Below are 26,903 nucleotides of genomic sequence, written 5' to 3'. Positions count from 1 at the left end.
TATAAATTAAAATCCCTGGTCCAATTTTCCGTTAATTCAACAGGCAGGAAAACTGGGGTGCTTCAAGTGTGGACAGCCTATCTACCCAGCAGCATTTTCAGCTCACAATTGTTACAAGTATCAAAAAAAATTCATAAATTTATTTCTGGCCTCCGATGGAATTTGTATGTTTCTGAATTTGGAATTTGAAGGCATTTTGTAGTTATTCCAAAATGTTCTGAGAAGCTTTACAATTACTGCTAAATAAGAAGGAACATCTTGTATAATCAAATAACTGTGAAGACATCATTAAATATTTCTTTGACTTGTTACATCTTTATTTAAATATATCTATGATATTGCAGGGGTGGTAACTTTGTGCTGGGATGACTCATAACCACCTGCACATAATTCCAGCTCTCAGTTATGTGAATGTAAACACCACTAGGATATTAGACAAGATAGTTACAATATCGCCTTACATTTGTATTTCTTTTGTATTTCCTCCCAAATAACATGCTGCAGAATTTAGTTGTTGATTCACTCCAATCTAGCCAGGAGCTATAGGTGGGGAACAATTGCTTGCGGAAATAGACAACATGACTCTTGAGGGGTAGACGAAGAGTGGCCTCAGTGAGTTTCCTTGACGATATTTTGCATTATACCATATTGGCTGTGTAGATTGTGGCTCATGGAATTCTCTAGTTCGAAAGGATTTTCATGACCTGCATGTGGCACCTTCCAAATTTCTCCACTAAACTGTCGAAGTATCTCATATCGATTATGCAAAGGAAATATATTAAAGAACTGAGATGATAAAATATTTTGTTTGCTCCTTCAGTTTGCATTATAGTCTGCTGCTATTATTAGCACTCCTTGATGCTAAAAAAATTTAATTATGCAGTGGAAATTTATATTCTGAAACAAATGTAATTACCATGTTATTTTAATTCAGCAACCTTGAATTAAAAGGGTTAGATTATACTCAAAATCTGTGACGAGTTTGGAAAGTTTGCATTATTTTTGTGGAGAATTTGCTTGAAATGAAACTGTATAAATAATCTTAAGATGTTCAAATATTTACATCAGAACCAGAATGTAGTAAAGTACTGAATTATTCTAAAATAAAGCTGAGTTATTGTCGATAATAAAACTTAGTTTTTGATTCCACTGATGGAACCCATCTGCTTATTGGCTGTGCTGGCTGAGTCATGGAGTAGAAATCCATTTGTTACTGGTCAAGGGAATGCTAGAAACAGATATTCACAAAACCTCAAGGTCGTGTTCTGTGTAGAAAAGCGCGATTTTTAGTTTGGTATGGTTTTTGTAATGTGGTATTAGTTTACATGTCTGGGACAAATATTGACTCGACATCTTTCAAGATGCTTATGGCTAAATTGCATCTTCCCATCTGATTAATTACTTTTCCATGATGTAAATATTCTTAAATGTCTTTTGAGCTCAACTTGCTGCAAAGCTCTACCATTTAGTTAAAGGCAACTTTGATCTATCAGACATGATACAGCCTCAACTCCAATGTTTAAAAAGCCAATCCAAAAATTGAATTCAGAGGAATTTGAAATGAGAAATGAGCGAAATAATTTGTTTATTCTGGACTGGTGTTAGCTCCCTGATATATTCCTGGAGGTTGTGAGGAGCTTAAGAGAGAGGGATTCTTCCTGAATGTTGGAAGGAAGGAATCTACTAAGACAAGGTTGGACTTTGTGCAGTGTTCCTCAGATTCTATCAGGAAGTATAGGTAGAATAGCTAACTCCATGACATATCAATCATAGCATGAACTAAAGAACTGCAGATGCTGTCAATCAGGAACAAAAACATAAGTTGTTGGAAAAGGTCAGCAGGTTTGACAGCATCTGTGAAGAAAAATCAGTATTAACGTTTTGGATCCCTAAGGGTTCTGAGGAAGGGTCACTGGACCCAAACGTTAACTCAGATTTTTCTTCACAGATGCTCCAGACCTGCCGATCTTTCCCAGCAAAGTCTGTTTTTGTATTAATCATGGAACAGCTGTACTTAAAAAAGCATATTCCCGGAAATACATCCAGGGATGTTATTTGGTTGGAACTGAGAAATAAGAAAGGGATGATCACCTTATTGGGATTGTATTATAGACTTCCTAATAGTCAGAGGGAAATTGAAAAAGAAATTTGTAAGGAGATTTCAGTTATTTGTAAGAATATTTGGATGGTTATGGTAGGGGATTTTAACTTTCCAAACATAGACTGGGACTGCCATAGTGTTAAGGGCCTAGATGGACAGGAATTTGTTAAGTGTGTACAAGAAACATTTCTGATTCAGTTTGTGTATGTACATACTAGAGAAGGTGTAAAACTTGACCTACTCTTGGGAAATAAGGCAGGGCAGGTGACTTGAGGTATCAGTGGGAGAGCATTTTGGGGCCAGCGACCATAATTCTATTAGTTTTAAAATAGTGATGGAAAAGGATAGACCGGATCTAAAAGTTGAAGTTCTAAACTAGAGGTAGGCTAATTTGACGGTATTAGCAAGAACTTTCAAAAGCTAATTGAGAGCAGATGTTACAGGTAAAGGGAAGGCTGGAAAATGGGAAGCCTTCAGAAATGAGATAATGAGAGAACAGAGACAGTATATTCCTGTTTGGGTGAAAGGAAAGGCTGGTAGGTATAGAGAATGTTGGATGACTAAAGAAATTAAGGGTTTGGTTAAGAAAAAGAAGAAAGCATATGTCAGTTATAGACAGGATAGAACGAGTGAATCCTTAGAAGAGTATAAAGGCAATAGGAGTATACCTAAGAGGGTAATCAGGACGGCAAAAAGGAGACATGAGATAGCTTTGGCAGATATGGTTAAGGAGAATCCAAAGGGTTTTTACAAATCCATTAAGGACAAAAGGGTAACTAGGGAGAGAATAGGACCCCTCAAAGATCAGCAAGGCTGCCTTTGTGTGGAGCTGCAGGAGATGGGGGAGATACTAAACAAGTATTTTGCATCAGTGTTTACTGTAGAGAGGGACATGGAAGATATGGAATTTAGGGAAAAAGGTGGTACCATCTTGAAAAATGTCCATATTACAGAGGAGGAAGTGCTCGATGTCTTGAAACACATAAAGATAGATAAATCCCTCGGACCTGATCAGGTGTACCTGAGAAGTCTGTGGGAAGTGATTGCTGGACCACTTGCTGAGATATTTGTATCATTGATAGTCATAGGTGAAGTATCGAAAGACTGGAGGTTGGCTGACATGGTACCACTATTTAAGAAGGGTGGTAAAGACAAGCCAGGGAATTACAGACCAGTGAGCCTGATGTCAGTGGTGGGCAAATCATTGGAGGGAATCCTGAGGGACAGGATATACATGTATTTGGAAAGGCAAGGACTGATTAGGGATAGTCAACATGGCTTTGTGCGTGGGAAATCATGTTTCACAAACTTGATTGAGTTTTTTGAAGAAGTAGCAAAGAGGATTGATGAGGGCAGAGTGGTGGACGTGATCTATATGGACTTCAGTAAGGCGTTTGACAAGTTTCCCCATGGGAGACTGGTTAGCAAGGTTAGATCTCATGGAATACAGGGAGAACTAGCCATTTGGATACAGAATTGGCTCAAAGGTAGAAGGCAGAGGGTGATGGTGGAGGATTGTTTTTCAGACTAGAGGCCTGTGACCAGTGGAGTGCCACAATGATAGGTGTTGGGTTCACTACTTTTTGTCATTTATATAAATGATTTGGATGTGAGCATAAGAGGTATAGTTAGTAAGTTTGTAGATTACACCAAAATTGGAGCTGTCATGGACAGTGAAGAGGGTTAACTCAGATTACAATGGGATCTTGATCAGATTGCACAATGGGCTGAGGAGTGGCAGATGGAGTTTAATTTAGATAAATGTGAGGTGCTGCATTTTGGGAAAACAAATCTTCGCAGGACCTATACACTTGATGCTAAGGTCCTGGGCAGTGTTGTAGAACAAAGAGACCTTGCAGTGCATATTCAGGGCTCCTTGAATGTAGAGTCACAAGTACATAGGATAGTGAAGAAAGCATTTCATATGGTTTCCTTTACTGGTCAGAGCATTGAGTATCGGAGTTGGGAGCTTATTTTGCAGCTGTACAGGACATTGGTTAGGCTATGTTTTGAATATTGCAAGCAGTTCTGATCTCCTTCCTATCAGAAGGATTTTGTGAAACTTGAAATGGTTCAGAAAAGATTTACAAGGATGTTGGCATGTTTGGATGGTCTGAGCTATAGGGAGAGCTTGAATAGGCTGGGGCTGTTTTCCCTGGAGCGTTGGAAGCTGAGGGGTGATCTTCTAGATGTTTATAAAATCATGAGGGGCATGGATAGGATAAGTAGACAAAGTCTTTTGGTTAGGGTGGGGGAGGGCATAGGTTTAGGGTGATTGGGGAAAGATATACAAGGGACCTAAGGGGCAACTTTTTCACATAGAGGGTGTAGGTGTATGGAATGAGCTTCCAGAGGAATTGGTGGAGGCTGGTACAATTGCAACATTTAAAAGGCATCTGGATGACAATTTGAATAGGAAGGGTTTGGAGGGATATAGGTCGGGTGCTGGCATGTGGGACTAGATTAGGTTGGGATATCTGGTCAGCATGGATGAATTGGACTGAAGGGTCTGTTTCTGTGCTGTAAATCTCTATGACTCTATAGTAATTGACTGAGGCCGTGCTCGCTTTGAGAATCTGAATGTCAACATTTCTTCCACCCTTAAAATGGAATGACCAATAACTTACTTGAGACTTAAAGTATCTCATCTGCACCAAAAACAAATTCTGTCCAACACACTGGTACAGGGAAATGTGGTTTAATTATAGTTATGTTCAGTTTCACTGATCTAGTTCACTTATCTGTAACTAGACCTTCCCCACTGCTTGCACAAACAGCTCTGTAAATAGTACTTCCGACAATCAGATAACTTGCTTTTAAAATGTGCTGTCATCCCCCAGCCATCTTTGGCTTTTCAAGCAGTTCTCTTCCCATTTCAATCCAAAATCAAAACTACAAAAAAAAATTAAAGCATGGACTTTACAAGATAAGCTGTCTGTTTCTTAGTGCAGAGATATTAGGACAGATAATATTTGAGCAGAAACTGGGTGATTGGGACATGAAAAATAATGCAGATGTTAAAAGTGAGAGAGAGAAGAGGAACTAGGTTAGCTTCTCTTAATCATAGAATGCCTACAGTGTGGAAGCAGGCCATTTGGCCCATCAAGTCCATACTGACCCCCTGAAGAGCATTCAACCTAGACCCAACACCCCCACTCTATCCTCTTAATTCTGCATTACCTTTGGCTAATCCACCTAGCTGTGAATCCCTGGACACCATAGGCAACTTAGCATGGCCAATGCACCTACCCTGTACAACCCAGACTAAACCCACACACACACACACGGGGAGAACATGCAAACTCCACACAGACAGTTGCCTGAGTGTGGAATCGAACCCGAGTCCCTGGTGTGGTAGAGGAGAAAATGTGAGAGGAATATCAGGAGAAATCAGACTATATTTTGATGAGAAGAATCACACTGCAACTCAGGCAGTTTGGATAGTGTAGATGGTCGAAGGTGGCAGGGAGTTTTTATTGTCTGCAAGTGGTCACCGTTAAGTGAGGTGGGTTTCGGTCAAATCTAGGATGCAATAATGCTTTGGATGACGCAAGACTTGTTATTATTTCTTGCAATGCATTTGTCAGTGCTAATCTGTTCTTCACTTTTGAATTAATATTCTGGAGAGAAATAAGGAGAGCAGTAGTGATTGTTGATCTGCTGCGAGAGTCCAAGAGAATATTACTTTGAGATATGCAGATGGCAGGAAGTAGATTGGCCATGAATGAACCTCCTCTGTCGGAAAGTTGGTGAGCTCTGAGAATGGGCATTTATTTGTACAGAGGCAGTAACATGTACCTGGATGGACCCTTCAGAGAGTGCCAAGAGATACACTGAAGGTGCCTGTTGGGTATGCGGGGTGGGGTGGTGGGGTGTTGGGAGGTGATAGCTTCACACGTAGAAAAGCAAAAGATGACAGAGTACTAATAAATTTAGGTACGAATTAGCATATCCTAAACACCCAGGAGAAGAGTGATATTGCTACAACAGGATGGAAGTTACAAATTCAGCAGAAGTTGCAATTTTTTTAAGTGAATTTCCCTCTGCAGATTCTGGGGGTAGATGTGCCTCAGCATACATTTAGATCTTAGTTTTTGTTTAGTTATCAGCCAATCACTAAGTACCCATCTTAGTTGGAGTGTAAATAGACTAAGATTTCACAATAAAACATACAGTCTGAATGAGATGCATCACTTTCCACAACTTGTCCATTAGAGTGGCTTTAACATAAAGGAATATTCAACAATGCAATCATTGGGAGTAAAGAAATGAACTCTGAGCCAAACAGAAAGGGAGATTAAGGATAGTTAACAAAGAGCCTTGGCTCTGGAAATGTTTTTTTAAAGTTTTTGAAAGTGGTGAGTGAGGTGGACAGGCCAAGTCATTTTGGATGGAGTTTCAGAGGGTAAAGCTGAAGCGGCAGTAGTTCTTCACCCGTATCAGTGTCCAACAGCAAACAAATCCAAAAAAAGGGGTTGAAGTCAGGAATAGAGTGATTGGAAAGCAACATTGCTGGACAATATGAAATCATGATTGAATGTGTTGGAAAGAAGGAGAATTTAAAATTTATTATACTGAAGAATTGAGAGCAAGTGAAAAAAAAAACTAAATATAACCAGTGAGAACTGCAGTGATGGACAGGCAGGATTTACCATGGAATGTGAACAGTGAAGTTTGAACATGTTAGTGGAAAATGGGAGTCCAGCAAAGAGAGCAATGCTGTCATGTGACTCAACAGAACAAACAAACTGCCTGTCTTATTAGATTTCTTTAAAAAATCCAGATAGGGCAAAGATGTTAAGTGTTATGACTTGCTTTGACTAAACTATTTACATTCCTTTTAATGGCTCATTCATCAAAACTTGACTAAGGGACAAACAGTATTTGCAGATGAGAGACTCTTTTCCCAACAACTTAGCAGCAGCACTGCAACTCTCACCATTTCAAAATATCCATAAAATCAAACAATCAAATCCATATGTATGAATCTGATTTTTTTTTTCTTACAAGCATCAGCTGATTTAAACCAAGTAATAATTGTAAACACCTCAATGGTGGGGAAGCTTTTAGGAATGATAAGTTGGGTCAAAATTAATGATCACTTGGGCAAATGAAGGTTAGTTACGGAGTGTAGATTTATTCAGAACAAATTATGTTAATACACTTTTGTGAGTTTTTTGACAGGACAACCAAGCGGGTTAGTGAGGTTAATGCTGTTACTGTGGTGCATATGGATTTCCAAAAGGCATTGATAATATACCAAACCATGAATGTGTGAGCAAATTTAGAGCTCATGCAATAAAAGGTAAATTTGCGATATGATATGAATTTAGCTGAGAGACAGAAAACAGAAGGGACTGATAAATTTTGAACTGAATTTTGGACTGGTGGAAGGTTTACAGTAGAGATGCTCTGCCTGATATATATTAATGACCTGGGGAGTCTTGTTCTGCAGGGCAAAATTTCAACATTTTCAAAGTCTTGGAATTGACAAGTCTTGTGAACGATGAGCTGGACAGTAGAGAACTTTAAAGAGATGCAGGCGCATTGATGGAATGACAGATAGAATTTAATACAAAGAAATGTGCAGAGAGATAATACAAAATTAAGTGGTTTCAAAAGTAGATGGAATTGGTTTATGTGTACAAAATATTGAAGGTGATGAAGCAGGTTGAGGGAATGGTTATTAAGATTTTACATCATATCGAAGAGTGTCAAGTACAAGAGCAATTTGGTTACTTTAAATCTCTATTTTGTGGGCAGTATATTTTAAAAAGAATGTGAAGGCACTGGAGAAGAGCCACAAGAATGATTCCAGAAATGAGGATCAGTTATATGGATAGACTGGGGACATTGTGACCTATCCAGTGGAGACTTATAATAACATAAGAAGTCGAAGCAGGAGTAGCAATTTGGCTCATCGATTCTCCCCTGTCATTCACTGAGATATTAGCTGATCTGCTCCCGGCCTCAACTCTTCTCTCATGCCAGTTCCTCACACCCATCAACTCCCCAATATGTCGAAAATTTTGTTACCTCCCCTTTAAACACTCTCAGTAATCTAGTCTCCACAACTCCCTGGGTTAGAGAATTCTGGACATTCACCAGCCTTTGGGAGGTGAAATTCCTTTGCATCTTAGTTCTAACTGCATGTCTCTTTTTTCTCATACTCTTTACTCCCTGCACATCAGCTCTTTTTCTTTTTTGACTTTTTAAAATTCCCCTCCTATCATTCCTCCTTTCCACTAATTAGTTTAAAACCCTATCTATAGCCCATGTTATATGATTCACCAGGACATGGGTCGTAGCATGGATCAAATGCGGTCTGTCCCAGTGGAACAATTCTTCCTTTCCCCAGTACGGGTGCCAATGCCCCATGAACTGGAACCCAGTTCTCTACAAGTTCAACATAGCTCTTGTACTCTATACCCCTTTGAACTAAACAATCTATAATATTGTAGTTTTATTAACTGACTTCTCAACCTGCCATGCCATATTCAGTGACTTATGAATATATACCTACGTTTCCATCTCTTCTTGAAACCACTTTGGAATGTGCTCTTTATTTTTAATCAGTTCTTCCATCTTCTTCCAGTCAAAATGAACCACTTTAGAATTTATCTGGGTTGTATCAAGAAGGTAAATAAAATGTTGATATTTATTGCAAGGGAAAATGAAATCAAAAAACACAAAAATATTACTGCAACTGTGCAGGGCATTGGTGAGACCACATTTTAAGTCTTTTTGGTCTCCTTATTTGGAAAGATAAGATATAATTGAGTTAGAACCTGATTCAGAGAAGGTTCATTTGACCGAAGTCTTATCTTATGAAGAAGGATTGAATAGGTTGTGCTGGTATTCAATGGAATTTAGAAAAATGAGAGTTGAGATAATGAAATCATGTAGCTTCTGAGGGGACTTGATAGAGTGGTTATCAGGAGAATGTGACCTTATATAGAGCAGGCTGGGACTCGGAGAATGCCATTAAAGAATAAGAGGTCTCCTTTGTAAGACAAAGATGAGGAGATTTTTTTTCTCTCTCAATGATTCATTAGCATGTGGAATTCACTTCCCCAGAAAACATTGCAGACTGGGGTATTGAATTTATTCAAGGCTGAGTTAAGTTTTGGAGACAGCAGTCGGGGGTGGCTGGGGGTTGGAGGGGGGAAGGCGGGGGGTGCAGACAGTGTTGAGACCACAACCAGCTCGACTATGGATAGGCTCAAAGGTTCAAACGGCAACTCTTAAGTCCTTTGCTTTTAGAAACAGAATGCGAATTGTGCACAGCAAGAGCCCACAAACACCAATGAAATAAATGACCAGATAGTCTGTTAGCTTTGTTTTCAGTGTTGGTTGAAAGTTGACTGTCAGGTCACAGGAGAGCTCCTTGCTCTTTTTAAAATAGTATTATGAACCTTTTATGTCCACCTGAGAGGAAAGCCAGGTACCTTGCTGATGTGGTGTGGTGAGGTCTACTTAGGATCTTCTGCTATCATGCTATTATACTTCGGTTAGATCCTGTAACATAAGGATGAGATGTGGGTCATGGGTAATGAAGAGTTCAATTAACTTTTACTGCAGCACCTTGTACCTACGTATGTATGTGCCTGGACTTAAGTTAAGCAATCCAACTGCACTGTAGCATGGTTACCTCAGCATGCCAGCTGCAAAAGAACAAAGTTGAGTAGGTGGAGAAGTATATCTTTAAGAAGCTTTGTAGAGTATGCCTGTATCTTTAAGAGACAAAAGCCAGTAGTGGCAGCTTTCAACTATTTGAGTGAGTTCACGCCAAATAAGGAATAATGTTAAGATATCCAAGTTGAAAAAATCAAAATGGCAGAAGCAATTGACCTATAAGCACAGCTTCTCTATATTAGAAAATCACATTTTAGTGTTTACGATGCCATTTTAATTAACAATATGGCTGTGTAGTTAAACTGATAGTATCCTTTTCTGTTGATGTTAGTTTTAAGCTTGTAAGAAGCCTTTAGAATTCCGTATCTTAAATTTTATGTCAGACAGCAAGTTAAGTATTTATTTAAGTTCCTTGTAATAGCAACACCGGGTTCATAGCTGGATAGATCTAGAATTTTAAATGCAAAAAAAAGCAAATCTGCTTCCTGACTATTAAAGTTGGAGATCTGTACTTGTATCAACTTCTTGTGGTTGGTTACCTGAATGTTTTAAGATGCAGGGCTGTCTGATCTTCAATGAAGATTCTTTTAGAAGCAGTAATTACTGCATACTTTCGTGATGTGGTGCGATATACCGATTGTCTGCCACTATCATGCTGTGATACATATAGAAGGTCCCATAAAATAACGGCATGAAGTAGATCATGTGGTAATAAGGAATTTAATGAATTTTATTATAGTATTGTGTACATGTGTACATTACAATCATATGCACTTTCATGCCTGGGATCAAGCTAAGCAACTTGTATGCACTGCAGCACATTTCCTCAGCATGTCACATGACAAGGGAACAGAGTTGAATAAGGAGGTTGAGAGCTTTATACTATCAGGTTACATTATGAGCAGGTCACTTAAAGCTATCTTGCATATTTGTTTTGGGGTATAACACAACTGTACACTAATACTGAATTTGTCTGAGGTTTGAAACACAGTCTGGGGATTAAGTTAGTAAAAATCAATTGGTGTGATACGTGAGACAAATTGTCCTCTTGTGTCCCTGATCTCCTTCCAATTGTTCCACCACTCAATTGCCTGTTGTATACTTTGATGAGCTTGTCACCATAATTACCTCATAATGTTTCTTTCTAGTTTTTCCTTCAGTGTGGTCCTCAACTTTGCTCCCTTAAATACAATGGGTGAAGACTTGAATGCCTATAAAAGACAGCTCCTTTAAAATCTGTACATCTCCAGTTCAGTTAGGACCAAGTATTGCATCTTGCCATCCTGTACTAAAACTATTTCCTATGCCAGGATCATCCTGAAATACAGAGGTAGCCTGAGGCCTCTGTTTTCCATCACATCCCACATCCTTAAGCGTTTATCCCTGTGTTCTTCACCATCACCCACAATGAGTACAAGGAGCTCATCAAACTTTTTCACAAAGCTTAAGACCATTTGTTTAGTTGCCCCTGTATCTTACCAATCTCCCTCCTGCCCATGCGACCACATTTCCTCTGTGATTGCTAAATAATCCTGCTCTAACTTGCAGCTCTGTCCCTTTTCTCTCCTATTTCCCATCACATCCTCTCTGAGCACATCTTACTCTGCTTCTTTGACCCAATCTGATCAGAGTGTTGATCAGCCACTTCCCTTCCAAGCTCCCAATGTAGCTGATATGGTTAATGGTGTTTTCTCCCTATTAAATCTGCTGTCATCACTTGTTGTCTCAAGAATACACTTCTTACCCCTTTATCCTTAAAAAAATTATTTAAATTGTTGTCTTTTCCAAAATGTCTTTAATGAAATGCCAATGCTCAGTTAGCTCCAGTTCTACATTTTCAATCCTTCACAATGTTGGAGCATCTTTTATCAAAGTCACGAATGACTTCCTTTGTGATCTGGACCATGATGAACTATTCCTTCCTTTTAAACCTGTCTGCACCCTTTGACATGATTGACAATGCTATTATCCTCCAATTCTTCTTCTCAGTTTTCCAATGAAATGCTACTGATTTTCATTGTTATTAATCCAATTATAGTTCGGCAAATCAGCTATGATGCCTTCCTTTCCATTCCCACACCTTTACCTCTGGAGCTTCCCAAGGATCTACTTTGGCTCTCGAGATTAGATTAGATTACAGTGTGGAAACAGGCCCTTCGGCCCAACAAGTCCACACCGACCCGCCAAAGCGAAACCCACCCATACCCCTACATTTACCCCTTACCTAACACTACGGGCAATTTAGTATGGCCAATTCACCTAACCCTGTACATCCAAAGATGTACAGGGTTAGGTGAATTGGCCATACTAAATTGGGAGGAAACCGGAGCACCCGGGGGAAATCCACGCAGACAACGTGCAAACTCCACACAGTCAGTCGCCTGAGGCGGGAATTGAACCCGGGTCTCTGGCGCTGTGAGGCAGCAGTGCTAACCACTGTGCCACCGTGCCGCCCACACATTGTTTATCTGACTTGCAGTGCTCGATATCCAGAAACTTTATTCAACTAAGGTCAGAAAGACTGATGCCATCATCTTTGCTCACCATCACAAATTATGTTTGCTAGCCTTAAATCTACCTGTTAAGCTTCTGAGGTTGAACCAAAACTTTGACAATCTAAATGCTATTTATTATGCTGAGCTGACCCACCAACCACATATCTACTTTACCACTAACCTGTCTTAATTTCATGTCCATAATATTGCCCATATCTGTCCTGCTTCAGCTAATCTACTGCTGTAATCCTAATCTATGCCTCTCTTATCTTTACACAAGACAATGTTAATACACACCTGACTCCTCTCCCACATTCTGCCCTCCTGAAACTTTAGGTCATCCAAAACTGAATCACGCAAACTTTGCCCACACCAAGTCCCATTGCACCCATCACCCCAATCCTTGCTAACCTACATTGATTACCATTCTGGCAATGCCTCAGTTTAAAAGTCTCAACTCTGTTTTAAGGTCCCTCCTGTCTATCTCTCCAATGTCGTCAGCTTTACAGGCATTTGAGATCTCTCAAATTCCTGTAATTCTGATTTCTTAGATATCCTGAATTCAGTTGGTCCATTATTGATGCCTAAGCCTTCGGGTGCCTGGGTAATTTGTTCAGGAAGCTTTTCTTTGAACCTCTTAGCTTCTCTGCGTCTCTTTTCCATCTTTAAGACATTTTAAGACATCCTTTCTCATTGAACAAACTTTTGGTCATCAGTTTTGATATCATCTGCTATGACCCAGTGTCAGATTTTGTTTGCTAATTCTCTAAACATCTTTGATACATCAAATGTGCAATTTAAGTACAAGTTTTTGTTGCTAGTCCAGTTGATGGGTTATGATCCTGGCTGTAGCCTATTACAGTTGCCATGTCTCATGTCCGTTAGCCCACACTATCAATTGTGCCAGCTATTAGACAGGAAATGGTGTGAAAAAGATAAAAATGAGAACAATTGAGCCTCCTTGATACTTTCCCTACCAATATTTAGGTTGATATCACTTCAAATTTAGAACTATACCCAGTTATATTGTAATATACTTTTTGTGATCAGTAAAACAGGGCTATGCCAAACAGCCTATTATAAATGACTTGAAAATATTTACAAAATTCAAGGATTATGGTATTTATTCCATCAATGAAAATGACAAATTCATCTGTGTCTGAATTTTAAGAACGATTAAGGCAGAGGTTTAAGGAGATTGTTAGGGCTCCAGCTATTACCTTTTTTATCTTTTTGTAAAAAATGTTTATGATTAATACCTGCAGTTTTAAGTGACATTACTTTGTTTCTTTAGGGTGAGAGAGGTCTACCTGGATATAATGGTACAATTGGAGATGATGGATGTCCAGGTGCTAAGGGCTTCACAGTAAGAATATGTTTCTTATATTTTCACATCAATGACATATATAAAAATAAGCATTACACGTTAGTCTTATAATCTTATAATTAACTGTATGTGTATTTCAGGGAAGAAGAGGTTATCGAGGACAAAAGGTAAATATGGATTTTAAAAGAATTTCCCGTTCTCTGTTGCCTGAAACTTGAATATTTTTGTCAGCCTGACCTTTCTAAGTTTACGCCATGAACTAAAACCCAGTGTTCTCTTGTAACAGGGTAGTGATGGAGACCATGGTATCGATGGAGTAATTGGAGAGCAGGTAAAAATTTGCTGAACCAGATTTGCACAGAAAGACCATTCACAAATGCTGTACAAATTGTAATAAACCATAGATGACATTATATAAATTGAAATTTGAAGCCTCAGAAAATTAGGGTTGACTTTCCCACACCACAGATGCAAGTGAACCATTGGTGTGGGTGGTTAGCATTTCCACCAATTGTCAAGTGAGGTTCCTTCTCTCTGGGCAAGTCCTAAATTGTTGGAAATTTTCATGAAACAGCTCATCTTGCTTGTTTGATCCCTTATACCCAGTTTTACACAATTGATAAGCATAACATTGATTTGTGGGGTGCAAAGTTGAGGTAGATTGCGAACGCAAGTATTTATGTCATGACTGAAAAGACAAGTATATGCAAAAACATGAGCTTTGGGGCAGAAAAAATGGGTTGTCAGAAACACAGGATTATTTATGTGCAGTGATCTACATAATACATTCAATATGTAATATATAATGGTTAATATACAAATTAAGAATATGTGTTCTTATAGGGAATTTATGGAATTGTTGGACCTTCTGGTGAAAAAGGCATTCGTGGAAAAACGGTAAAATCTTTCCTGTTGTCTGTTACTAATTATTAAACCAAAGAAATATCTATCTGCTGCTTTGTGGAGAATTGTCCTGTTTCAATGATATAAAAGGGAAAAAATGCAAGTGTAGGAAACACATAGTAGTTTTCTTGGCATCTATAAAAACAAAAGGGAAGATTGTTTTTCAGGTACAATTCCTCATCTAAGTTTTCAGGCATCCTTTTTTTGCCTGCCAGCAAATTGAAAATTGGAAAGACTGCATTTCTAGACATCCAAGAACATAGAACAGTCCAGCACAGTACAGGCCCTTCGGCCCTTGATGTGAAATCTCTGAAATAAATTGAAATAATGAATGATTAAAAAAACGAACAAACCCTTAAAGATGCGAAAGTGTAGATGTAGACAAAAAAGCTCTTAAATAAAGTTGTAAAAAAATTGCCTTTATAATGTATATGCATATGAGTATTTAACAAAATCAGAAGTGAGTATGCACCATCAGAATTTATAATTGGATGGGAGGTGACAGTAAATGTTCTCAATTGGAAAATTGTACACCCGGTGTTGGCATGGATTTGGCAGATTTTCGCCCATCCCCAATTATTGTTTACTGCTGTGAGTATTGTTTATACTCTTCTCACTAAAATAACTTGGTAAACCCTACCCCTCCCCAAACTCCTTTAACAATTTGAAACAACTCCACAGAAGCTGAAATCCCATCACCCTTTATTTACATATACACAGTGCATAGACTCTGACCAGCTAGCTCAGAGCCAGTCCCAAAAGTGAAGAGAATCGTTGAGACTCCTGGTAATTTTTTTCTTTTTTTTTCTTTCTCTTTTTTTTAATATTTAACCCCCACACTACCACCTAACTGCGGTAGTGCTTATTTTTTCCCCAGCACCCATGGTGTGTGTGTGTGTGTGCAGGTGTGAGACACAGTGAGAGACACAAGGTGTTCGAATCTTTATTCAATTTCCACCACCAGGAAGATAGGAAAACACCCGAGTGGCCAGTGATAAGCACTGCCCTTCACATAAAAGGGCAATGCTGTGAGATCAAAACAGCGAAGGGGAGGGTAGGAACTAAATCAAAATAGAGTTGGAGAGGGAGACTCCTGGTAATTCTTTCTTTCTTCCTTCCTTCCTTCCTTCCTTCCTTCCTCTCTCTCGATGTGGGGCAGCTGGTCCAGGGACAGTCCCCTTCAAGGAGGAGAGTCCTTGCACGTACACACATACACACTCACACTGATCCAACTCTCAATAGGAAAACACCCGAGTGGCCTGTGACAATGCTGTGTGAAACACTCTTGTTTTCTTTTTCTTTTTTTAAAGGGATCCCCTGTTTATTTTTTTCTTTTTTATGTGCCCTTAAAACTCCTGATTTTTTTGTTTTCCTTTTTTTGTTTTAACCCCCACACTACCGCCTAACTGTGGTAGTGCTTATTTTTTCCCCCAGTACCCATGGTGAGTGTGTGCAGGTGTGAAACACAGTGAGAGACACAAAGTGAACGAATCTTTATTCAATTTCCACCACCAGGAAGATAGGAAACACCCGAGTGGCCAGTGACAAGCAGTGCCCTTCACATCAAAGGGCAGTGCTGTGTGATCAAAAACAGTGAAGGGGGAGGGTAGGGACTAAATCAAAATAGAGTTGGAGGGGGAGACTCCTGGTAATTTTTGTTTTCTTTTTCTTTTTTACTTTTTTTAATCTTTTTTTTGCCCAGTGACAAGCACTACCCTTCACATCAAAGGGCAGTGCTGATCTCCAATTTATTTATTTATTTATATTTTTAAACCCACACTACCGCCTAACCGCGGTAGTGCTTATTTTTTCCCCAGCACCCATGGTGTGCGTGTGTATAGGTGTGAGACACAGTGAAAGACAAAAAGTGCACGAATCTTTATTCAATTTCCACCACCAGGAAGATAGGAAAACACCCGAGTGGCCAGTGACAAGCAGTGCCCTTCACATCAAAGGGCAGTGCTGTGTGATCAAAACAGTGAAGGGGAGGGTAGGGACTAAATCAAAATAGAGTTGGAGGGGGAGACTCCTGGTAATTTTTTTTTTCTTTTTCTTCTTTTTTTTATTTAACTCCCACCCTACCACCTAAGTGCGGTAGTGCTTATTTTTTCCCCTGCACCCATGGTGTGTGTGTAAGGCCTCTCTTAATTTTTTTTTATTTTTATTTTTTAACCCCCACACTACCACCTAAGTTCGGTAGTGCTTATTTTTTCCCCAGCACCCATGGTGTGTGTGTGCAGGTGTGAGACAGTGAAAGACACAAAGTGCACGAATCTTTATTCAATTTCCACCACCAGAAAGATAGGAAAACACCTGGGTGGCCAGTGACAAACACTGCCCTTCACATCAAAGGGCAGTGCTGTGTGATCAAAACAGAGAAGGGGAGGGTAGGGACTAAATCAAAATGGAGTTGGAGGGGGAGACTCCTGGTAATCTTTTTTTAAACCCCCACACTACCACCTAAGTGCGGTAGTGCTTATTATTTCCCCAGCACCCATGGTGTGTGTGTGCAGGTGTGAGACACAGTGAAAGACACAAAGTGCACGGACCTTTATTCAAATTCCACCACCAGGAAGATAGGAAAACACCCGGGTGGCCAGTGACAAACACTGCCCTTCACATCAAAGGGCAGTGCTGTGTGATCAAAACAGTGAAGGGGAGGGTAGGGACTAAATCAAAATGGAGTTGGAGGGGGAGACTCCTGGTAATATCTGTCAGCTGTGGTTCCCTGATTGGTCCAGGTTAACGGTCCCAATCAGGCAATTCACACTCAACGAGATCATCCTGGCCAACGTTGTTCCAGTCACTGCACAATCTGAGCACCAAAGCTTGCTGTTTGACAGGATTCAGGGCAGGCACAATGCTAAAAGACCAAACAACCTCTTTCTTTGCCACTTTTATGGGGAAGATTTCAATGCTGGCTTTGAACAGGGTTTCTTCCTTCTTAACATTCAGTTTTACTGGGCAGGTGTACATAGTGTATCGTCTGCACAGACCCTGTGTACATCATATAATTCACAGTTGACATGCTTCCACCCAATCCATGCAGGCATCTGTCAAAATATAATGTAACTTTTTACGTTTCAAGTTGCTCCTCTTCAGATTTTATGCAGGGCTATTCTTGATTTCCAGAGATTATAGTTTGTTTACTTTCAAGGGCTCTGCTTGAGATTTTCTGGAGGACTGTTTATGATTTCTAGAGATTATATTTTAGTTTTTGAAGTCTCCTTTTTCATGCTCAGTATTTCTTTTATAATCTCCTTTATACTCTTTATGCGACATTATTTTCTGTATTTGGGTTGATGTATGAGACATTTGAACTCACAAAGCCACAGATTTTGAAGAATTAATCAATATCCTCAAGAATGATCAATTGTTCATTAAACTGACATACTTGCAGATCATAAAAACCATTACATTAAACTCATCATGACTAAAGAATATTTTATCTCGGCAGTGACTATTGTTTACTGCTTATCAGATCTAAATTTCAGATTAAAATTTAACAAATGGTGCAGCCTTCATTATAAAATTATCCAGTACATTCTACCCATAGCTTCTGAACACATGGCACCTTAGAACAGAGATTCCACATTCATTAAAAAGATCTCACAAAATTTAATTAACAGAGATTTCATTAGAAAATGGAAAATTAAGCAATGCATTGACAGTGATGTTTAAAAATGTGACTAAATGTGGCAAAATAGATGGATGCTCAGTGTTTTCAGTCATCAGAGCACTTGTATAAGAGGGTATCAACAATATTAACCACAAGTGATTTATGATGGAAAGCAAGAACTTTTTTTAAGACAAACGTTTGTAGGCTATGGAATGTCGAATTGAAGTTAATTATTGAAACAGAGATCCTATCGACATTCAGGTGATGTTTAAATAGGTCGTTGAAGGAAGGAGAAGTAAAGGGATAAGGAAACAGTGGATTACCGGAATTTAGATGATTACTCAGCATTGCTACAGACTAAAACAGAAATTGCTGTAAAAACTCAGCAGGCCTGGCAGCATCTGTGGAGAGAAAACAATGTTCATGTTTAAGTTCCAGTGACCCTTCTGTAGCCAGGAAAATTTTAATATCCATGCTAAAAATGGTGGAGGGGGCGGGGAGTTAATAATAGGTAGGGGTAGAGCCCAGAGGGAGGAAAAAGAAAGTTGGACAGACAAAGGAACGCGCAACCTCAGCCTGGGAGAATAAATACCTGCAAATGGAGACCATTCGTGGCCGATTGTGGTAACAGCCTGGTATGTGGGGGCTGGGGTAACAACATGGGAGAAGGTGCTTAAGCTGTAAAGTTGTTGACTTCGATATAGAGTGCAAAAAGGCTGCAGGGTCCCAATGCAGAAAATGAGATCCTGTTCTTACAGCTTGTGCTGAGCTTCACTAAAGCTCTACAGCAAGCCTGAGACAGAGACGTTGGCCAGGGAACACAGTGGTGATTTGAAGTGGCTGGCAATTGGAAGCTCAGGGTCATTTCTGTGAGCAGACCATGAGTGTTTTCCAGGTTGTTGCCCAGCCTCACCTCCCCAGTGTAGAGGAGACCACGTTGTGAGCAATGAACACAGTAAATTAGATTGAGTGAAGTGCAGATAAATCACTACTTCACCTGGAAGGTGTGTTGGGGCCTTGGATACTGAGGAGGGAGGAAGTAAATGGGTAGGTGTTACGCCTTCTGCAATGGCATGGGAAGGTGGCATGGTTCAACAGTTTTAGGGCCTGAGCACCATACCCACACACCAGGCCAGGTCAACACATTGGCTGCTACCACAAACAACCCATTATCAGCTACTAATGGTCCCCATTACCAGCTATTCATTCTCCCAGGCTTACCTTTTGCTAGTCCTTTGTCTGTCCAACTCTGTCTCTCTCCAGGCTACATCACCACCTATTGTTTACTTCTAAGCCCTCGCCTCACTCACTCTTTTTCATAAATACCAATATTTTACTAGTTACATTCAGTTCTGAAGAAGGTCACTGGACCCAAAACATTAACTCTGTTTTCTCTTCATCGTTAGTGCTTGACCTGCTGAGTTTTTCCAGTAATTTCTGTCTTTGTTTCTGATTTCCAAAACCTGCAGTTACACTGGTTTGTATTGCTATGGACTAGCTGTCATAAGTAACCTGTTTCTATGCTAACTTTTCTAGTAATATTAAAGGTAATTATAAAACAGCAGTAGGCACAAGACTCTCTTTCTTATTTATACATTATAAGAATATGGGAATTTTATTATCTCTATATTTACAGTGACTGACTGAAAGGATTACAAAAAAATTCAAGCTTAAACTCTTAATTGTAACAAAGAAATTAAATGTAATGCTGCCTAAACATTATTTCAATCAGAAATTTAAACTCTAAATTAGGGAAAACAACCTCCAAATTTAATTTATAAAATAACTTAAGTGGCCCTTCCGTGGTTATATCTTGTCCCTTATGTGGAACAATCCAGGAACCAGTCCAAAGCTGATCTCAGCTGCTGATGGCTTCCTTCCTTTTTACTTTCCCCAGCTCGGTATTTTCTAATCCCAAGCTGAATTTCAGGGTGAGGGTGATCCTGGGAATCACTCCCTCTAGCCAAAGTTAAACAAATCTTCCAGTCTTGTTTGAATTCTCAGGAACATGGTCTCTCTAATCCAAGTATCAACTTGTCCCCTGCTACCCTTCTCCCCCTCCCCCCTTCACCCAACCACCGCATCATTTTGCTGTCTGTCTCTCAGATTCTTCCAAGGCAGACCTGACTGAAAGATTCAGGGATGTCTTAAGGCAACTCCATGGGCCAATGCTAGGTATGTTCTGCACAATAACTTGCCAATGAAAATGATGGATGCAGATTTGACACTTCAATTTCAATATTGTATAATTGTTTAGGTTTGTTGTAAAACAAACTTGCACAAATGTTGCCTTCCTGAGCTTCTGTGGTTTTGAAAGGACAAAAAACTGGACAACTTTGTCAGTGGGGTGATAACTTTCTTATCCAATTTTCATTGTGTGGTCTACTCCAGCAATTAAATAAAATTAATTATGAAAAAGGCAGGCCTTTGTACAGTCTAATCATTAGTGAGCTCTTCTGAACCACGGACCATGTTCATTACATTACTAAATAATTAATACAATTTGAGCTAAGACTTGTATCATATAAATCAGAAAATTTTGAACTCAAGTGGTCACCATTATCTGCATTTGCAATAAGTGCTATAGGCTTTTAGTAGGCATCATGTGCAAAAATCAGATGTTTGTGAATAGAGTAGTGGGGAAATTACCATGCATAGATTACCTTTCTGATTGCATGGAAGGACTATAATTTTCTTTGATGTTTTTCAGCTAAGATCAAAATTGCAAGATATGGACATTACCTGGATCAATATATCACTTTGCCAGACCGTGCTTTGGATACCCTGCAGAACCCCTTGAGTGAATTATGGTGTTCATCTGTCTGGAGTGCAATGCACTCTTGGGCAGTGAAACCAGTCTTAACCAATGGAATCATTTAAATTCAACTGATGAGTTTAAATTATTTACAAAAAACTAATTTTGCTTGTCTTCATTTCTAGGGTAGAAAAGGCCAGAAAGGTATATCGGGTGAGCGTGGAGAGAGCAGTTCGCGTGGAGATCCTGTAAGTAATCTTTAGAAAAGTGATAGCATAAACATAGATCATCACAGACTGTGCAGAACAGTCCTGCAGTCCTGTTCAAACCTGCTTGAGAATGTTGTCTATGCAATGCAACTGCTTAGGATTAATTCCGTTGAATAATGGAAGCTTTGATATTAAACTGGAGGTTTTGCAAATTTTATGGTGTATCATGTTTTTTTTTTACAGTCAGCTGCATTTATGAAATGCCTGAAAATTTGTCTTTATATTTAAGATTTGTTCAAACTGGGTTACTGTAAACAACCACATGAGTAAAATTCCGCTTTGCGAGAAATGGAGCTGGATTTTGTGCTCCCCAACTCATGGTTGTCAAGGCTGGCAGGAGGAGGGAAGCAGCTTGTGAGGGTGTGGAGGCAAGAAAAGAGTCAGAGGCTAGCCCACTATTGAGCTTATTGAGGCTCTTTTGATTGACAGCTTTATCCCATAGCCAATGGGATTTCAGTGGTGAGGGGTGGCCATACCCTGTGGGAAGCTCAAGAGTATTAGCCACTATAATCAGGAATGGGGGAACACCTTTGGAGCTACCCTCAACCCATTGGTAGCCAGATTACATTAACACACAGTCATAAGAATCAGGAGCAGGAACATGCTATTTGGCCCTTGAACCCACTCTGTCTTTTGATAAGATCATAACTGATTTAATCTTTTCTTATTCGTTCACGAGAGGATGGCATTCACTGTCAAGGTCAGCATTTATTGCCCATCCCTAATTAGTCAGAGGGGAGTTAACAATTGACTGCGAGTGTGGAGCTATATTGCGCCAGACCAAACAAGGATGTCAGATTTCCTTCTCTAAAGGACATTAGTGAACCAGATGAACCTTTATGAGTGTGGTACTGGAAAAGCACAGCCAGTCAGGCAGCATCCGAAGAGCAGGAGAATCAATGCTTCAGACATTCCTGATGAAGGGCTTATGCCTGAAATGTCGATGCTCCTGCTCTTCAGATGCTGCCTGACTGGCTGTACTTTTCTAGCACCACACTCTTGACTCTGATTGCCAGCATCTGCAGTCCTCACTTTTTCCAGGAATGAACCTAAGTTAACCTTCAAAATATTCCTTGACCAGGCCTTGACTCTTCCCTGGAAAAGAGAATTCCACAGATTAATGATCCTCTGAAAAATAAAAATGCTCCTCATCGTCATCTTAAAAGGAAAATAACATATTTTTAAACAATGGTCTCTAGTTCCAGTCTCTCCAATAAGCAAAAACAACCTTTCAGCATTCGCCCAGTCAAGCCTCCTCAGTCTCATATATATTTCAATAAGATCATCTCTCAACAATTCCTACATAAGATAACTCCCATATCCCCGGAATCAGTTTCATGAATCTTCTCTAAATTGCTTTTATTATAATTATATTCCTTTTCAAATAAGGAAATGGAAACTATACAATATACCAGATGTGGTGTTCCCAACCTTCTGAACAACTGCAGCAAAGCTTCACCACTCTTAGATTCTCTGTCTCTTGTAATAAATGACACGATTCCAATGGTCTTCCTAATCCCTTGTTGTACTAGCATACTAGCTTTTGGCAATTCGCATCCAGGGTTAAAAAGATCTCTCCACACCGTAGAATTCCGGGGCCAAAGGGTTTGTTTCCACACTACAGGGATTCTGTGATTCTGTGATTCTATGATTTCTCTGTTGAAATAACATGTTGCTTACCTATTTTTACCGAAGTAGAAAAGTTCACTTTTTCCCATATTATACTCCATCCAAAAATTTTTGTTTTCCTTTTCACTTAACCAATCTCTCATTTCGCAACACTAACCTCCATAATCCTCCTCCTGTAAGGTTAATGAGTGCAACTCCATGTTCTCGCACTTACCCACCTGTCGTTACTCTGACCTTCACTGAAACTGCTGAGTCTGATTTACCTGGGCTCCTCTTTCTTGGTGGCATTGGAACTGTAATCGTACATTGGGACCATATAAATGCAGTATCCAACCTCAAAGTTCAATAAAATAATGGAATTGATCATCAGCAATAAAATTGGGAGCTATACTTACAACAACAGCCTAATATAAGGTGGTCAACATGAATTGTTAAGGGGACATCTTATCTGACCTTTACTGTCTAATGACATTTTCCAGTCCTTGAATACCTTTCCCTGTTCTGTCTTTAGCAATCATTAACTTACAGTCTAATATTGGCTTGTTGCAACTTGATCACAGATCATTTTACCTGATAGAAGAGAGCAATACTGCAAGATTGTTATCAAAATAGCTATTGATTTTGCTTTATATTTCTTTTGATCAAATTTAGTTTGGAGATCTTATGTTTCTGCAGATTGCAAGAATGTTTTTTAAATCCACTATTGTTCGATTCTTGGACATTGAAATGGAATATAAATCATATAATTCCTGATTAATAATGTACTAATCAAATCCAGTTTCTTCTATCTGAAGCTGTAGCAATTCTAAACACTTTATCCAACTTGTTCAATCTTGATCCTTACTGAAGTCAAACTTAGCTTGATGATTTAAAGAATAAATTATTTCTGTGTTTTTAAATCCCTGCTCCCTATGTGTAACCCTTGTCTGCTCCACAATTTTCTCGTTTAGTGATTGACAAACTCATTATTTGCTATCATGGCTTGTATCTGATTGTTAATCAGAGGCAACAACTATAGTTATTATGATGTGAGGTGACTTATTTTAAAATGGAATCAGATGCAAAGAGGTCCCCTAAACATATTTTTGAAGTTTTCTTTCCCAGAAGAATTCTGACTACAATCTAGGCCATGAAAACTCACTGTCACATACTCTAAGAACTGTAAATCTCTATCATTACAGTAACTTAGCTTTCCTATAATTACATTAGGCAGACACATTACTTCAATTAAGATTGACAGAAGAGCTAACAGATTTTCTCACCAGTAGTTAGGAAATAATTGCTATAATTCATAGAAACACCTCAGAATACTTCACATATAACAAGTTGTTCCTATTGTTCTTAATGAGACAAACATTTTGGAAATGTTGCACACAGCAAGGTCCTAATGACTAGTTAATTTGCATTGTGTATTGTTGGTTGAACGAAGACTGTTTTGCTTCAAATACTGACAGGCAAACTTTAAGATATATCAAGATAAGGCCCTATCTGACAGCACAGCATTAGTAACAGAAACAGAAAGTGCTGGGGAAATTCAGCAGGTAGGGCAGCATCAGTGGAGAGAAAACAGTTAACATTTTGAGTCCCGTAGCACTTCATCAGAACTGACAATCAGATCACCAGCATCCACAGCTCTTTTATTGTTAATATACTATTGATATCACAGTCTATGCTACCTAGCTAAGATTCACACCATTCTAAATCAGAGTGGTGAGTGACACGACTGATCCCAAAGTGACTGGTTACTTTGCAAAATTTAAAATGGATTTATAATTGCAATATCCTGAATAAAATGATAGGCCAGATTCTTTCTCTGCTGGTGGGTTTGCCAGTCAAAAACAAATACCACTAACTTCCTCCTAGAACACCTATTATCCCTTTATGCTGCTTGAAAGGTGGAAACCCACATGGTGGCATCGGGGTTGTAGACATTACAGTTCCAATTCAGCATTAAAAGATTGTGCCCAGCTAAAGGATGAACCTTTCATTTATGATCTGTACAGTACCATTGGAGAATTAGAATGGAATGGGTTAGAGAGATTCCTTTGTTACCTTTTGCAGAGAGTCGTAAGCATTTCTGGTGAATTCTGAAAGGGAATGGCAACATCAATAGAAAAGATAACAGAATAGATGCTGCTCACTCTCTACAACTCAAGACAGGACTCAGTTAAAAAAGCAATGAAGTTCGATGTAAATGCATTGGACTATGGGGATCAAAAACTAATATCTGATTACCAGTGCATTGCACAACTTGCAGTCCCTACACCAGTACTGATCTTGTTGACATACTGTCCCAAAGTGCAAAACACTGGTTTGAAAAGTTTCTTGAGACCCACTATTTCCTATGGAAATATGTTCCTCGTTGTGCATACAGAGTTAATCTTAGCAAGAACTAATGCTATTTGTTGAATCATTTAGGCACCGCGTTTGATCAAGCTGTTTTACTGTTCGATTTTAAGCAAAGTTTTGTTCTTTTCCTTTGTGTTTCTTAGGGCGAACCTGGAACAAGCAATAACGTTAAAGGTCAAAAGGGTGAAAGAGGAAACCCTGGCCAAGTGGTACATGAGCTTTATTTCTCTAACATATCTGTTTGGTGATTTATGTTTAGTAATTTATATTTATGATTCACATTGGACACTTTTCTTTGTGATAATCATAAATGGAATAATAGTGAACGTTGTGTTACAGGGTGATCCAGGCAGAGGTGGTAATCCAGGTAAACGTGGTGATGTCGGAAATCATGTAAGGACGTCTTCTTTACTTCATCAGATTTGCTACTGTTCTATCATAGTTACTTATTTAAACCACTATTTTTCAAATCAAATCCCTATTTCACATTTAGTTAATAAATTCTACATAGAAACAGAAAAGGTGGCTGCATTCAAAACAAGTTAACTATCTAGATAACATTTCAGATTAAGAACAAGTTCTCAAGTTGGCCATTAAGGATGTACATTCCTCTACTTACCAACTTAATTTAAAAATGAAATGTGACCATAGATTAATTTACTGTTTGAAGTAAATAAGAAATTAACAAGATATACCCTTTAATATCTAACCTTGCTGATAAATTGAAATGTAAAAAACTTAAATAGCTCAAAAACTCAGACTCTAATGGAGATGGAAGTAAATATATACGTGTAATGGAAGTAACTTGAGATGCAAAGTTCAACTCAGGGTTGAACAGGATATTGAGACTTCAAACAGTTTGGATTGGATTTTCTTATTGGAAGTTGGTACTGGGAGACAGGACTAATGCTGTCTCCTGTTCTTACCTCATACCAGGAGATAGTATTTTTCAAGGGTTCAAGCCCTACATAATCTGGAGCAAGTTTGACCACTCCGAAACTGTGACCTAGCCTACACCAGAGCAGGCCAGTTACATGGTTCATTTTCGGTCTCTTAACAATTTGAGTCCAGTTCTTCCAATGCAAGCATTAGCTTATCTTTGTACATTTGAAGTGCAGGAGCACTATAAACTCATCCTCATGACATCTCTTCACTGTCTAACATTCAGCCTCTCACCCCTCACTCATTATCTAATTTATGCTCTGAATTCACAAGCCCTATTCTTACAGCTAGGAGTGTGTTGAATAATTCTTAAATCTTTATAATTAAACAGACAGGTTCACCAAGTCACTTACTGGATTCTAGCAATGATAAGATGATTAGGTAGTTTGATTATAGCTAAGAGCCCATTAAACTCCTCACAAAAACAAACAGACTTCAGAACTACCATCACAGTTGTCTAGACGAAATATGGAAGGTAAAGGGAAAAGTTTAAATAAGACACTGTTAGTATACTAAATTGCTCTTTCGATATTGTAAAACTTACGCTGTCAGCTATCATTTTATTCATATCATGAATTTTAAAATTAATCTGAAGACTTTTTCTCATTTACAATATTTAGCCTTAGTAGGATGGTACGATGGCTCAGTGGTTAGTACTGCTGTCTCACAGTGCCAGTGACTCAAGTTTAATTCCAGCCTTGGACGACTGTCTGTGTGGAGTTTGCACATTCTCCCCGAGTCTGCGTGGGTTTCCTCCAGGTGCTCTGGTTTCCTCCCACAGTCCAAAGATGTGCAGGTTAGGTGATTGGCCATGCTAAATTGCCTATTGTGTTATGTGCATTAGTCAGGGGGAAATGGGTCCGAGTGGGTTACTATCTG

At 39.0% G+C, this 26,903-nt stretch overlaps 1 protein-coding gene across 4 annotated transcripts in view; it reads left to right on the top strand.

Annotated features, from left to right (window-relative positions):
• Positions 1–26,903, top strand: part of LOC122564421 (collagen alpha-6(VI) chain) — a 156,574-nt gene that overhangs the window by 56,605 nt on the left and 73,066 nt on the right. For all 4 annotated transcript variants that reach the window (XM_087978574.1, XM_043719260.2, XM_087978575.1 and 1 more), the window contains 7 exons: positions 13,526–13,597; positions 13,699–13,725; positions 13,845–13,889; positions 14,402–14,455; positions 21,021–21,083; positions 25,226–25,291; positions 25,422–25,475. In XM_087978574.1, coding sequence (XP_087834700.1) covers positions 13,526–13,597; positions 13,699–13,725; positions 13,845–13,889; positions 14,402–14,455; positions 21,021–21,083; positions 25,226–25,291; positions 25,422–25,475 — 381 coding nt within the window. The remainder of the gene's footprint in view (positions 1–13,525; positions 13,598–13,698; positions 13,726–13,844; positions 13,890–14,401; positions 14,456–21,020; positions 21,084–25,225; positions 25,292–25,421; positions 25,476–26,903) is intronic.

The sequence above is a fragment of the Chiloscyllium plagiosum genome, unplaced genomic scaffold (assembly GCF_037043375.1).
Source record: "Chiloscyllium plagiosum isolate Xiang-an unplaced genomic scaffold, Cpla_swu_hap1 HiC_scaffold_34, whole genome shotgun sequence".
Classification (NCBI taxonomy): Eukaryota; Metazoa; Chordata; class Chondrichthyes; order Orectolobiformes; family Hemiscylliidae; genus Chiloscyllium; species Chiloscyllium plagiosum.
This window is presented reverse-complemented; position numbering and strand designations above follow the sequence as displayed.